Genomic DNA, 16,485 nt, shown 5'->3' with positions numbered 1-16,485 from the left:
CCATCCACCTCACTACAAATAACTCAGTTTCATTTCTTTTTATGGCTAATATTCCATTGTATATATGTGCCACATCTCCTTTATCCATTCTTCTGTCAATGGACACTTAGGTTGCTTCCATGTCCTGGCTATTGTAAATAGAGCTGCAATGAACATTGCGATACATGACACCTTTGAAATATGGTTTTCTCAGGGTATATGCCCAGTAGTGGGATTGCTGGGTTGTATGGTGGTTCTATTTTTAGTTTTTAAGGAACTTCCATACTGTTCTCCATAGTGGCTGTATCAATTTACATTCCCACCAACAGTGCAAGAGGGTTCCCTTTTCTCCACACCCTCTCCAGCATTTATTGTTTATAGATTTTTTGATGATGGCCATTCCGACTGGTGTGAGGTGATACCTCACTGTAGTTTTGATTTGAATTTCTCTAATGATTAGTGATGTTGAGCATCCTTTCATGTGTTTCTTGGCAATCTGTATATCTTCTTTGGAGAAATGTGTATTTAGGTCTTCTGCCCATTTTTGGATGGGGCTGTTGTTTTTTTTTTTTTTGATATTGAGCTGCATGAGCTGCTTGTAAATTTTGGAGACTAATACTTTGTCAGTTGCTTCATTTGCAAATATTTTCTCCCATTTTGAGGGTTGTCTTTTTGTCTTGTTTATGGTTTCCTTTGCTGTGCACAAGTTTTTATGTTTAATTAGGTCCCATGTGTTTATTTTTGTTTTTATTTCCATTTCTCTAGGAGGTGGGTCAAAAAGGATCTTGCTGTGATTTATGTCATACAGTGTTCTGCCTATGTTTTCCTCTAAGCGTTTGATAGTGTCTGGCCTTACTCTTAGGTCTTTAATCCATTTTGAGATTATTTTTGTGTATGGCATTAGGGAGTCTTCTAATTTCATTCTTTTACATGTAGCTGTCAAGTTTTCCCAGCACCACTTATTGAGGAGGCTGTCTTTTCTCCATTGTATATTCTTGCCTCCTTTGTTGTAAATTAGGTGCCCATATGTGCATGGGTTTATCTCTGGGCATTCTGTCCTGCACCATTGAGCTATATATCTGTTTTTGTGCCAGTACCATACTGTCTTGATTACTGTAGCTTTGTAGTATAGTCTGAAGTCAGGGAGCCTGATTCTTCCAGCTCCGTTTTTCTGTATCAGGATTGCTTTGGCTATTCGTGGTCTTTTGTGTTTCCATATAAATTGTGAAATTTTTTGCTCTTTTTCTGTGAAAAATGCCATTGGTAGTTTGATAGGGATTGCACTGAACCTGTAGATTGCTTTGGGTAGTATAGTCATTTTCACAATGTTGATCCTTCCAATCCAAGAACATGATATATTTCTCCATCTGTTTGCATCATCTTTAATTTCTTTCATCAGTGTCATATAGTTTTCTGCCTACAGGTCTTTTGTCTCCTTAGGTAGGTTTATTCCTAGGTATTTTATTCTTTCTGTTGCAGTGGTAAATGGGAGTGTTTCCTTAATTTCGCTTTCAGATTTTTCATCAATAGTGTATAGGAATTCAAGAGATTTCTGTGCGTTAATCTTCTATCCTGCTACTTTACCAAATTCATTAATTAGCTCTAGTAGTTTTCTGGTAGCATCTTTAGGATTCTCTATCTATAATATCATGTCATCTGCAAACAGTGACAGCTTTATTTCTTCTTTTCCAATTTGGATTCCTTTTATTTCTTTTTCTTCTCTGATTTCTTCTCTGATTGATTTTACAGATGGAGATAACTGAGACTCAAAGAAACTGACTTATTTAAAGTCAGCTAATAGCTGGCACAGAAATATGATATCGCTTATATGTGGAATATAAAAAAATGAACTTATTTACAAAACAGAAACAGAGTCACAGATGTAGAAAACAAACTTATATAGAAAACAAACTTATGGGGAAAGGGCGGGGGAGGGATAAATTGGGAGATTGGGATTGACATACACACTACTATATATAAAACAGATAACTAATAAGAACCTACTGCATAGCACAGGGAACTCTACTCAATACTCTGTATGACCTACATGGGAAAAGAATCTAAAAAAGAGTGGATATATGTATATGTATAACTGATTCACTTTGCTGTACACCTAAAACTAACACAACATTGTTATAGTTGATAACACTGTATCAACTATACTCCAATAAAAAATTTTTTTAAAAAGAAAGATGTTTTCAAATCCTTACTAAGTGTGAAATCTTCAGATTAGCAATGACAATTTAGGTGTGTAATAATATGAAAATGACATGTAATTTGATAAACTAGGGGTCCCCAAACCCCAGGCTGCAGATGGTACCAGTCTGTGGCCTGTTAGGAACCAGGCTGCACAGCAGGAGGTGAGCGGCGGGCAAGCCAGTGAAGCTTCATCTGCCGCTCCCCATCGCTCCCCATCGCTCGCATTACTGCCTGAACCATCCCCCACCCCATCCGTGGAAAAATTGTCTTCCACGAAACCGGTCCCTGGTGCCAAAAAGGCTGGGGACCTCTGTGATAAACCATGGAACTTCCTGGTCACTTGGCTAGAAAATCATCAACTTTGCGTATCACCCTGGATTTTCTTTATTGCTCTTTGCAAACTTGTATGGTAAAAGACCCTGGACTGAATCTGAGAAGTCTCCAGTCAATAGGCTGAATCTGGTCTCAGGCTGGCTCTGTGATGCCTCATTTTACTTTGTGGAGCAAAAATACCACGGTACTATAAGAATGCCAAGGAGAAATACGCTAAAAGGCTGCAAGTTGGCCATGCTCTTCCATGAAGGTAGAAATCAATTCCATAAAAGGATATGTAAGTTTGTATATTTTTCACAGCAGGAGATTTGTATTTATTCCTGTTAAAATTAAGAGCAGAGTTCAAGAACAGCTATGCTTCTAATACTGAGATCTGAATTATAGTACTTTATGACACATCCCGGCGCTATGGATTATTCTTTCTTGTTTTGTTTAATTTAATATGTTGCATGTTCATTTTAATACAAAGGTGGATGAAATCATTTATACTTTATATCTTAGAGCAACTTAAGTTTTTCTTTGCTTAGAAAGCTCTTCAGAGATTTTCTCCTGCAAATTTGTCCCCCAAAAGATCCTTTTTTTCTTTGATCTGAGATTATGACATCAGAAGGATGTTGGTTCATGAGAATTTAAGTTTTATAGACTGGGTTGGCCAAAAAGTTCGTTCAGGTTTTTCCATACCATCTTACAGAAAAACCCGAACAAACTTTTTGGCCAATCCAATATTATGCCTTTATGTTATCTTTATGCCTAAATTACATGTTTTGACTGAGTTATGTTTTCAGTTCAATGCAAAATATGTCTGTTAATTATTTTATGGAATGGATCTGCTGATAGCCCAAATGACTGTTAACCAATTATTTTCAGTACCATGTTGAAATGTGGCTAAACTTAATCTGATGGGGACAACAGGGGTTTGTGTTAATTTCATGTTTCAATTTCATGTTAAGACTAGATATTAAAAATAAACTCACATATCTTTGAAGTTCATTTAACACCTTAATCAGTTTTAAATTTTACTGAAACAAAACTTCCAAATATCCCTAATGTTAAAAGACAGAGCAAGCAGATTTCACTCTAATCCTTAATCCACAGTGTTAATGCAGTCAGAGTTTGATCTGAGGATGGTGATTATATTCCAAATATAATATTGCACTAAACCACAAAAGCAACCTACTAGGGACTCAATGGTTTGATGGAGGCTACACAGCTTAGAGAGGTAAAATTCAGCTACTATATAACTGGTCACAACTCAAGATACATGGGTGGAGTGGTCTATTTTCTTTCTGAATTCTCCATTCACTACTATAATATAATGCCAATGACTCAATCTAGGGAATCCTGTAGAAATGGATGCTCAAGGTAGTTCAGACCTATGTGACTTACCTTGCATATGTATGAATAAGAAAAGAGATTTTTAGGCTCTGGTACTTGAAGGAAAGTGTTGCTTTGATAGAAAAGTATATATCTAGGTATCTATATATCTTTATCTATACACCTACACCTATATCTATCTATACGTACGTACATAAATGCTAACACATGTATTCACCCGTGAGTGTAGTTTGGTTTATTCTGTTTATATTTATCCAGGAGACAGAATATGTCCTTCTGATTTCCTAAATTCACATTTCCAGTCCTATCTCCAATTAATTTCCTCTGAAATGTTTTATGTACACATGCGCGTGCGTGCGCATGCGTGTACACACACACACACACAGGTTTTATTTCTTACCTGGTGGGGTCCAAGCTACATATATGGAATCAGGCCCAATTACTGTGATGTTATATGGAGGTTGGATTTCTTCTGGTGTTAATATAGGTGTCTGTATAATGTACTCATTACTGGGACTGCTGCCACCTTCAGTAGTGGCTTCCAGCTTATAAATGTACCTATATTTAAAAAAGAAAGAATTGTGATAAGGCAATGCACACGATAACTGGACAGTGATTTCTGGCTTTTCTATCTATTGCTTGGTTCTAAATTTGTGACAAATTGCAAATTCTTTGTTCCCCATCCAGAGACTTTACCATAGACCTTATAATTTTTCTAGCACAGGGAACATTCTCTCCAGGACATCACTATTTCGGGCCCTTTCCCATTTTATTTTATTTTTTCTTATTTTTTATTTTTTTTAAATATGGGCATTTTAAAATGTAAATTTATTATTATTATTTTAATTATTTAATTAAGTTTTGGCTGTGTTGGGTCTTTGTTGCTGTACATGGGCTTTTCTCTAGTTGTGGTGAGCAGGGCTACTCTTCGTTGTGGTGCGTGGGCTTCTCACTGCAGTGGCTTCTCTTGTTGCAGAGCATGGGCTCTAGGCGCACGGGGTTCAGTAGTTGTGGCATGTGGGCTCAGTAGTTGCAGCTCAAGGGCTCTAGAGCACAGGCTCAGTAGTTGTGGCGCACAGGCTTCGTTGTTCTGTGGCATGTGGGATCTTCCCGGACCAGGGCTCGAACCCGTGTCCCCTGCATTGTCAGGTGGATTCTTAACCACTGCGCCACCAGGGAAGTCGCCCCCATTTTATTTTTAATCGTCGAGTAATTCATCGCTTTTCTTAAAGATTTCAGGAAAGTCTTGGAGTGTGCTGGTGGATTGTGGAGGATTCAAATGAATGTTCTCCAGTTTTAAATGGGTTAGAGTTCAGGGAAATATGTTTAGAGAAAGATGTCTCTAAATTGATCTGCTACTCTCTACAATAAAACTAAATTGATCTCTACTCTCTGTAAGAAAACATCTGCTGATCTAAGATGTATTTGATCTCTGCTGAGAAATGAATGGGACTGAATTGCAAATATGCGGAAGTTTTCCCCCTCAAACCACTCCTGTCTATATATAGCATAGCAAGTAGAGAAAACATTATCCCAGAAGTAAAGGTTGTTGATACAAAACACACCTCTTTAGATCTCTTTTCTTGCTAGTTTAGGGATGCATGATTTTGAAGATCATTTGATAATTCTTAAAATTGAATACTTTGTGTATTTCATATACTAAAAAATTCTCATGTCAAATAAAAGGCTGTTTACAGTTCTAAGGAATATCATGTCCTCTGAAGACTACTGTAATGAGCTAGTGTTTGCATCTTCAACATCTGAAATGGATTAAGAGATTTCATCAGCTATGGAATGGCTAATATATGAGATTAATTAACCAATTCATTTAATATTGTTTCAGTTGGAGATGGCCTCTTTCTCAACCCTGAGAAATCTGTAATTCTCACTGTATGATTGGTAAAGTTTTCTTTTAGTTTACCTGCTGTTGGGCTCCAGGTTTTTATCAGTGAAGTTCTGCTCCTCACTGCCCCCCAGGAAAACCAAGCTTCCATTACGACTCAATTGATATTGAGAAATGAGGCCATTGGGCTTTTCCGGCAGACTCCAATATAATTCCACTGTTGTAGAATTGATGATAATGTGTCGAGGTGTCACCCAAACTCCTGGCAAAAATAACACAAGGAAGTTTTATTGCTAGGATACAGTAAGCACCATATCAAAAGTCATACCATCACTCCACATGCTATGATATTTTTATCTGTTGATAAAAAAATCTCATGGTGAGCAACAAAAATACATTTTATTTGTTTTGGAGGTAAAGTACATAATTGGGTATAAATATATAAATACTTTTCTAATGCTTTAATTATTATTAGTTTTGAATTGCCTTTAGAAAATGAATGCCAGACAACTAGTGATGGAGACTTTCTCTATCTTGGCTGTTACTCTGAGTGTAATCAAGACCTAAGAAAATATCCAGGAATTTTCCTTTCTCTCTGGCTACTTCCAGCCTCATTTACTGGCTTCTCTTCCCTTCCTGGACCTCAAAATGATGTAGTGCCTCAGAGAACTAGGCTCTCTCCTCTACCCTTCCCTCCCTTCTTCTCCTTTCCTCTCCTCTTGTTTGGCAACACTGTCTTTGTAGTTGATCTCCATTTAGTCTCAGTTTTAAACATTATCTCTATGTTGAACACTGCCCGATGCATATCGCTATACTAAAACTCTCTCCTGAGCTTCAGACACATGAGTTCCACTCTCTACTTGTCTACCTCCATTTAGATGACTAATAACATATCAAAAACCTAAAACATCTAAAACAGAACTCTTGGTTTTCTGGTCTACAATCTGTTTGTCTCCAAATCTTATCCAACTATTCATTTTCTTGGGCAAAACACAAAAAAATTATCCCTGAGGCTCTTACTTTTCTCACCCCTAAATATATTCTATCATCAAGTCCTGCAGATTCTACCCTGAATGTGCATAGTCCTTTCTATTTTTACCTCTCCTGATCCAAACTACATTTCTCCCTCTCATGGACTCCTGTGATAGCCTCTAAACTAGTGTCTGTGTTTTAAATCTTGTCGTTCTCTCTATCACTTATAAAAGCATATATAGTATATATGTAACCTAGTATAATATTCATAAAATATACAGCCCTTTTGAAATTATTCATATAGTATAATTCCAATTCCTTATGATAACCTGTATGGCCCTACATTTCTCTGGCTCTGGACTACCTGGCACCATTCTCTTCATCATTCACGAAGCTCCAGCCACACCAGACTCCTTTCCAGCCTCAGAATGTTTCAAGTTCTTTCTCACCTCTGAGCTTTTGCACTTCCATTCCCTCTGACTGGAACACTTTTGTTCGTGACACCATGACAACTGTGCATTTTATTCTCAGATTTCAGTGACCCGTGTAAATATCACCTTATCAGGGAGGTCTTATTGACCACTATTCCCTAACTATAACTTTAACCCTATCTAAAGTGATCCCAACCTTGTTCCTCTCTATCATATGCCCTTTTCTATTTTCCTCTCAATGCTCGTAACATCATAATCATCTTCTTTCTTTGATATCATCATTATTTTTTGTTTTTATGACTGTGTGGTCTATTTCTTTCTCCTGCTTTTAATACAAAGTTAGCTGCATGAGGGCAGGGGTCTACTCTGTATTAGTAGTCCATGTATCTTTATGGATAGCACAATGCCTCATAAATATTGAATAATTTTGTCGTAAATTTATGTCCCAAAAATTACTATGTTAAGTATTCTATGGAATACAAATGCGACTAAGATATGGCTCATTTTTATGAGGAGTTTATACCCTCTGTATAAAAGATAAAATGTGTACACAAACAACTGTAATTCAAGGTCAAATATTTAAGTAGTCTTATCAATGTAAAAATGTATTGATGGAGAACCTAGCGATGAGAAAGATTTTCATGTTGTCATCTGGTCATGCTCTGAATAGACTCTGTAACTCTCTTCTTCAGCTTTTAAAAACTCATTTCAATATTAGGTTCTCAATAATCAATAGTTTTCGGTTGATTGTACCTCCTGTGTAAGTTACTCAGGAAAGGGTAAGATTTCAACACTTTTATAAGAAAAGGACATTCAAATGCTATTTACTTAGCAGCATTCTGAAAGAACCAAGATCGATTTAAAAATGGCTCAAACTTACTGATTTTCTAAAGAACAGCTTAATCCTGAGAAGAGAGTAGTTCATTTTGTTCTGAAAGCTCACCCTATGTTAGGTACTTGAACAAATCCACAAATCATAATATACATTTATGTTTGGGTCTCTCTGCCAACAGCTGCTGGATGACTCACCCAGCTAATTAGAGCTCTGATTTAAACGTGATATTAGTTTGTTGATTTAAAAGATAAAGAATAAGGCTGTAGTTCATAATCCGCTTCCTGCAGTCCTGTCTTCCTTACCTTGAAGGATGTATTAAAAATCACCAAGTTGTGAGAAAGGCTACTGCTTAGTTTCTGCTTTGAATCAGTCAATGCAGTCTGTGGAAATGCAGGAGTTAATGAGATAAAATGAAGCCACATTTTGGTGTTGCTTTGTGTTTTAAATAAAAGTTGAGTTTTATATTTAGATAAGCTGGTGAAAGCTCTGTTCATGTTGGCAATAACCCTGTGTCCGTTGGTTTGATTTATAAGATGAAATTGGAATGTGTAAAAAACTAATAAGCCCTGTGTTTTCACTTACATAATGTTATGGAGACTCTCTTATCTTGGCAGCTGCAAGAAATCTTTGATAGGATAAGACCCGCCTTTGGTGAGAGGTCTTAGTAAGTCCCAGGTGAAGAATCTACCTCCCTCGCTGAGCCTGGGTCTCAGTGACATCAGAAAACCTATTCTACGTAATGGAAGGGCAGAACTGAGGCTGTTCGAGGGAAGGAAATGAATGGTCATGAGGGAAATCATCTAGAAGTGGGGTGGGGAGCAGGTAAACTAGCTGAGAGGTGTAAGAGGGAAAGGTCAGAAGGACACCTTGGTTGGTCTCTTGACATAATAGCTACTAAATAAGGAACATGTCCACTGGCTTTGTTTTAACTTGTCTTGAGTGTCATGCAGTATTACCCATTCCTTATGTCCCTACAAATTCCAAGTCAAAAATTCCAACACTTTTTGTGGATTGGCTTTCCCTTGGAAGTTAATCAAAGGAACCAGTTTTGTATTGGCTGATGTCGGAAGTGCATTGAATTCTGGGCCATTTATTATTTGTTCATTTGTGGATTCAACATTCTACTCAAGTTAGTCATTTTCTATGTTGGGCACTGTGAATGCGGGGATAAAGATATATAGTCTTTATCCTCCAAGGAACCTATAGTATCGTGATGAATAAAAATGGGTAAATAACAATTTATAGTCCAGTTTGATAAGTGCTTTAAGAAAAGGAAGCTCAGTGTGCTATTAGAGCACTTAGCCATGGTACCTAAAACAGGCTGGGAGTGAAATGGGGATGGATGGCAAGGGGATGGGGTCAGAGGAGATTTTCAGAATGGGAGACATCTGAGCCGAATTTTGAAAAAATGGGAGTTAGCTGAGTGAGGATGTAGGGAAGGGTATCTGGAGGCTGAGGGAAACCCACACAAAGTCCTAGAGATAGGGAAAGCATGGTACAAGTTCAAGTATATTGGCATGACTGGTATATTAAATTGCATGTGGGAAAGACCAAAAGACTTGCCAGACTGGCAGAAGTTAAAACTTGAGGGGTCTAATTTGATTTACTAAGAAGATGTGGATTTCTTTCCTCCTGGAAAGAAATGGGATTTTTATGGAGGTAATTAATGTGAGTTATGCCTATTTTGGCAAAACTGTTAAAAGAATTGGGATGGTGATTTGAGAAAGAGGAGAAATGGCCAGAGGCAGGGAGACTAGTTAGGAGGCTCTGGAGAAGTTGTAGGTGTCTGAACTAAGGCAACGACAGAAGGGATGGAAAGGAAGAACAACATTTTAAAAATCCTTAAGATTTAAAATTAATAAAACTATGAAGAATTGTCTACTATAACTTAAGGAAAAGAGAAGCATTAAGAATGTCAGTTTGGGGGCTTAGATGATTAGATGGTGGTATTTGAGAGAGGGAAAAGGGAAGAAAAGAAAGTTAGTGGGGAGAGCGATTTTAAACATTGAAATACTGAGGTTGAAATATTTGTAAAACACTTAAATATAAACATCTCATAGACTGGTAGACAGACAGGCCTTAAATCTGCGAGTGTAGGCTTTGTGAAAGCTCTAGAATTTGGGAGCTCTCCACCTTCATTAGGAATTCCAGCTAGTACTGGAGAATTCCAAGGGAGAGCATCAACAGATAAAAGAAGGGCAGAGGAAGAGGAATCTGGAATGAAACTGAAAAAGACTGGTCTTCTTTTCCTTTTGCTTTTTCATATTATCAATGCTAGAGGAACGCATGCCTGCAATTTTGCATGCTTGAACTCTAAAAATGAACGAGAGCTTGCCGGTACGGCAGCAATCCTGAAAAGAGAGCAATAATCCAGTTCAAGCTCTTCCCACTATTTGACTATGGAAACGCCATTTTTCTAGTAGGTTAAAATCGGAGAGAATTAGGTCCAACTTACCAACGGGGTCATAATGTGCTTGTTTTTTTTTTTTTTTCTTTTTTAGATTGAAAATGAAAGAAATGAGGAGCTCTCAGGGTAGCTAGGAACAAATGCTTCTTTTAATTCCCTCCATATCCACTTAGACACCCAAATGTTAGACCTTCAAACTATGGCTGATTCACTCAACGAGACCTTTTAAAATTAGTTATATTGGGGTTATTAATTTAAAATGATATGTTTATTTCCACTTTAGCAAAACAACACAACTTAATGTTACTGCTGATTAGTTCCCTCACAACCTCCAAGTTAAGCACTCCGACTACATTTATTTCTCGTGCAAGTTATTCACAATTGGCACTTACACAGCCAGAAAGTGGATTCTAAATCCATGTCCGTTCTGCAGAGGAAAGCTCATTTAGTTTATTGTTCCTCTGCACAGTTATTTGTGTTAAAGTAAAGGTGCATAATGTTAAAAACAGAAATCAAGTGAAACATTTCTCATCCCATGCTCCCCTGCACTGTTGAAAGCTATAATGTTTAAGTCGTGAAATCTGAGCTCTTTCAAGAAATCTTCTTTTTTTTGGACAAAGTGAGAATAGAGATGCATATTTTCTAAGAATTTAAATATATGGATTGGATGAGTAAACTGGAGAGACCCTGCTCTTTCATCTGGCTGAGTTTCAGCCAAAACTGGTTGATAGATCCTTTAGAAATTATCCATTATCATCAAAGTATCCATTTGACAGTTTACCTTTCCAAAAAATCCACTGCTGGTTTCTTCCTTTCATAGGAACACTAAGCTTTTTGACATGAAACATTCTTTATATAGAAAACATCATTAGTGAATTCCTGGTGAGGAGCCATATGCCCCATATGTGGAATTTTCCATTTTATTCCCCATTTACTGGTAGGAAGTTCAGGTCTAATATTCTGAGGTACAACAACCCCTTCATTAGAAGAGTAATGGACAAGTAGTTCAGGACTGTCTGATGATCATTAACGTTATATTTCTGTTCAGAAACTTAGTTATGCCTCTGTTTCCCCACATGGAAAACAGGCAGATAGTAGAGATTAACAAAAGAATTAGTTGATCACTAGCCCAAGCTTTTGCACACATTTTTCTCCTGCAAGTAAATGATACTACCCATCCCACTTCCTAACGCACAGACCGTTGTTATTATTTGGGTGTGTATGCTGCTAGGATCTTTCCTATGCATTTATTTATTTATCTATAGAAATGAATATCGTTTTCTATGTGTTGTTTTATAAGGACACCATACATGAATATAGTTCTATAACTTCTATTTTATATGTATGGATCATCTCATTCCTTTAAACTGATGCATGGAATTCCATAACGTGAATATACCTGAATTTAGTTAGCAATGCCCCCACTCAAAGACATTTCAATTGCTTCCAGTATTTTGCCATTAAACAAACGACAAAAAAAGGCTTCAATAAACATCCTGGTGCATGCCTCCTTGTGCAGTTGTGGAAGCGTTATTTTCTGGCATAGATAATGAAATTGAAACTGCTGTGTCATGGGGAAACATTTTATGTTTAATAGACATCACCAATTTGATCTCCAAGGTGATGGTCCCACTTTACATTCCCTCAAGCTGTGTATTTCTCCTCCTACCATTCATTTGTCAAAATCCTTGTTCCTTGTGGTCCATCTCAGAAGGCATCTGCTCCCTAAAATCTTTCTTGATGCCTGTGATGGGTTCTAATTTCTCCCTTCATAGATTAACCTGAGCATTCTGTTCATTCTTTCTTCACATCACCTTTAAGATTCTCTCTCTTCATACAGATTTGGGTACTTGTCCTATCACTTCTATTTGACTGCAAGTTCTTGAGGGCAGTGAATATTTTAATCAGCTTCAATAGGGAGCATGGTGCTTGTTATATTTTAGCTGCTCTGGGAATATTTAATTCTTGATTTTGAGAGGAATTTCGTATCCAAGTAGATAATAGTGTTTTTCCATGTAAAACCACATCTAAAAGGTTTAAGGAATGGAAGGCAAACTGCCTTGGGAAGCTTATAGTTTAACTAAACTTGAGAAATAGGAAGCTAAAATTTTATTTAATTTTGCACTTATAGACTTTATTCCTTCTTCCTTGTTTGTTAGGAAAGAGTTTATAGAGTTCACATCAAGATACCAAATGAAAACTTCTTCTCCCCAGTCATGGGTATTTTTTAATTACCTTGAGGGGCTGCCTGCAGAGTCTGACCTAGAAAAGGCTCACTTGAAGTGCATCCAGCAGATGTACAAGCTCTAAGTGTGAAGCTGTAGTTGGTGTATGGCTGGAGACCTAGAAAGAGCAAAAAGAAATCAAGTACCTCTTGAGAGGATTATTTATTATCAGGTAAGCACGAGCAGTCACATGCAGAGCTGTAGATAGGATATCCAAAAATTTTAAGAGCAGAAAACACTCTCTAAGGGAGAGAGGAACTTCATAAGCAGCTCAGTAGTGATAGAAATTTCATTTCTCACTGGTAAAATAATAAATTCTCAGCCTTCGAAGAGATCTGAAAATTCACGTCATCCATCCATCCATTTTACCCTTGATTCCCCTGTACAAGGTGTCATTGAAGGGGCTCCCCTGGCTAGAGGATCAAAGTAGTCCATCTCCCAAATAGCCCACTCTATCTTTAGAGAGCTCTACAGTTCTCTATTTGGTTTGAAAGTCCTTCCTTATGTTGTGGTGAACTCTTTCTATCACTTCCACCCGCTAGGGACTTATAGAACAAATCTAATTTCTTTTCCACATGACAGTTCTTCAAATATTTGTAGACAGTTATCAAATCCCCCCTGACTTTTCTCTTCTCTAGGCGAACCACCCCAGTTTCTTCAATTGCTTCTTATATGAACAGGGGCAGAAAAAAAGTAAAAAGAAGGTTAGAGTCAACATTTTTTAGCCCCAAGCCATATTCAGCTCATATTAACACCAACTAACTCTTTTTTTTTAAACTTTGCATTTCTTCACCATATGTTCCCATACTGTACCATCTTATGCTTACTTCTGTAGTTTTTTTGGGGATATGTTGCTTTTGTCTTTACATGTAGATTAAATACACTTTGATGAAGGGATACTGCTTATTACTTCTTTTGTATTCAGATGTATGAGGTAGGGTGTAGCACAATAATAGCTCAATAAATTCTCAGGGGAAAAGAGAATGGCAATCCATTTACAATAGAAGTTACGTATTGTCAGACTTCAATGCTCTGTGGCCAGTGACCCTGGACAAGTTACTTAGCTTCACTTTGCTCTCATCTACTGATCTGTAAAATGGGGAACCATTGCATCTAGCTTCTAAGGCCGTTAAGCAGATGGGATGGATTACTTAGAGAAGTACTTTATTTTAGCAGAAGCAACCTTAAGACTCAGCAGCATTCAACAAGGATACATAGAGGCTAACATTTCTCGCCTTGGTTCTTGGGAAAACTCAAACAATGCTTTACAAATATTTTCTTAAAAAAGAATAGGACTTAATCTCTAACGTCAAATATTGGGCTAAGTTATAACATGGATCCAATAATTACTACACTTATTTTTTCATGAATTTAGAACTACATTTTCACATATTTTGTTCTTTTGGTGAGGTGACTCTTTCTCCAGAGACATTTATAAAGTCACACTGTCACTTTATACAGATCTGCTCAAATGCTACATTTTAAAAGATTTTGACCGCTCTATCTACACACCATAACCAGCACTTTTTATCCTCTCAAATTACTTTCTTTCATAGCCTTCAACATTATCTGATGTTTGATTATATGTCTGTTTATCTATTGTTTGTCTCCACCTCCATGATGTAAGCTCAAAAAGAGCAAGGACTTTGTTTTGGCAACAACCGTATCCTTTGAATGGTGACAGGCACAAAGGAGGTGCTTGTTAAGTGAATGAAAAAATTAATTAACTGGTTCATTTAGAATTGAAGCAGTAGTCTGGGTTCTCTGCTAAAGCCATAATGTTCTGTAGCTGGAGCAGCTCCAGGATTCAGCTTCAAAGCCCTTTGTGTTTCCTTATCAATTTAATGACAAGACGTGGATACTTATTTGATTATAATCTTCCATTAGGTTGCTATGGAGGATTTACATAATTGTGATATTTACCTGATTTAGGGATGAGGAATATGATGAAAGATCTAAGCCATACCCAAGCCTTGTGTGTTTGATAAAAGCTTATGGGAAAAGGCTAAAGATGATAGAATATAGAGCTCAAGAGAAAATGGAAGGAAATATTCAAGAATGAAGGTCAGAGACTGCAGTGGCTGGTGGAGTCTGACGATGTCCCTTTCTTTACTTCCATTAGTGAAAAAGGGGTCTTGACCCTTGTCACACCGTTTTATCTGAATAACTTACTTTTTCACTTAGAATGTAAGCCCTTTGAGAGTAAGGATGGTATCTCTGAGTGTTTCTTATTTGAATCATTTTTTCCCAATAGTGCCTATTTGATGTATTCAATGTCTGTTAAATATTGTTTAAGGAAGACCGAGGCATAAAAGTACCCAATAAGGATGGCAGGGCTATGATGCGATGATGTCCATGTATCCATCACAAGTGTGATTTGACCAAACAGGGCCTTCCTCATAATCCCATAGGGACTCCTGCCCACAGTATCTATTTCACTGAGTAGGAGATTCTTCTCTAGTTGCAGAATATTACTAAAATAATATAAAAAGTTAATATAATTTATGAACAATAAATATTTTCCAGATCTTTTTCCTGAACGTCAGACTTAAGTATGGCTAGTAAAAGTGAAGCAATACTTGATTTTTTTCTCCAGCATATTCTAACCAAAAAAAAAAAAAAAAAAGCCTCAATTCTGCTTCTCATTTTGTGTTCTTGTTGGTCTGGTTTCAGACTTTTGAAGGACATTTTAGGATGGGTCTTAGGAAAGGAAGAGAAAATGTCATTGCAGAGGTGTACTAAGATTGATTAGAAGATTGAGGGTATTTGCAGCGAGGACAGTAGCTAAAAAGAAAATTTGCTGTACATAAAAGTAGAGGGACTTCCTTGGTGGTCCGGTGGGTAAGACTCTGTGCTCCCAATGTAGGGGGCCCGGGTTTGATTACTGGTCGAGGAACTAGATCCCATATGCATGCCGCAACTAAGAAACCCACGTGCTACAACTAAAGATCTCACATGCCACAACTAAAGATCCCACATGCCACAACTAAAGATCCTGCATGCCGCAACGAAGATCCCATGTGCCGCAACTAAGACCTGGCACAGCCAAAATAAATACATAAATAAATAATAAATAAATGAATAAATAAATGAATACTTTTTTAAAAAAAGTAGTGACTGTCTTTTTTTAAACAGAATTTTTCAGAGGAGGTTGAGTGCCATCCATTTTATAAATAGCCCAGAACACTAGAAGACAGATGTTTGGAAATGGTACAACAGTGGAGCAACTAGCCCTTGAGGGATTTTTGGTAGACCAAGGAAGGTGTACCAAGGAGTTTGTTACAGGTGTTTAAATTGGTGGGGTGGGTTGGTCTAGCAGAGGATGGGGCCATAGTTAGTGGAGGAATATGTATCTCTTGGAGCTATTGGAGTACTAGAATTAAGGGTGGTGGGTAGGATGTAGAACTGAGTGTTGAGTAGAAAGCCTTGGTCAAGAAGTCAGAAGATTATCCTACTAAGTGAAGTGAGTCAGACAGAGAAAGACAAGTATCATATATCACTTATATGGGGAATCTAAAAAAAGGGTACAACTGAACTTATTTACAAGACAGAAATAGACTCACAGACATAGACAACAAATTTATGGTTACCAAAGGGGAAAAGGGTGGGAGAGGGATAAATTAGGAGTTTGAGATGAATAGATACACACTACTATATATAAAATAGATAAACAACAAGGTCCTACTGTATAGCATAGGGAACTATATTCAATATGATCACAGAGATAAGAAAGGGTGAGGTCAGGATACAGATCTGGGCAGTTGGGCTGAGAAATGTGACCCAGAACAGTTGGGTCAGTCTTCTGAGGCTTATAAGGAAAATGACATAGGTAGCTCAAAGCCCAGTGACACTTCCAGTAACGTAAAAAATCCATGTGGGACTAGGTATTTAAATATTTTCATTTGGAATATGACCACAATTCATGT

General features: G+C 37.3%; 1 protein-coding gene across 1 annotated transcript in view; it reads right to left on the bottom strand.

Moving 5' to 3' along the window:
- The window catches only part of USH2A (usherin), a 782,904-nt gene that overhangs the window by 162,809 nt on the left and 603,610 nt on the right, over positions 1-16,485 (bottom strand). The window contains exons 55-57 of the mRNA XM_049708907.1: positions 12,570-12,677; positions 5,768-5,951; positions 4,247-4,404 (exon numbers count right to left, since the gene is read on the bottom strand). Of these exons, the coding sequence (XP_049564864.1) occupies positions 4,247-4,404; positions 5,768-5,951; positions 12,570-12,677 (450 nt within the window). The remainder of the gene's footprint in view (positions 1-4,246; positions 4,405-5,767; positions 5,952-12,569; positions 12,678-16,485) is intronic.

This window comes from Orcinus orca, chromosome 1 (genome assembly GCF_937001465.1).
Source record: "Orcinus orca chromosome 1, mOrcOrc1.1, whole genome shotgun sequence".
In the NCBI taxonomy this organism is placed as follows: Eukaryota; Metazoa; Chordata; class Mammalia; order Artiodactyla; family Delphinidae; genus Orcinus; species Orcinus orca.
This window is presented reverse-complemented; position numbering and strand designations above follow the sequence as displayed.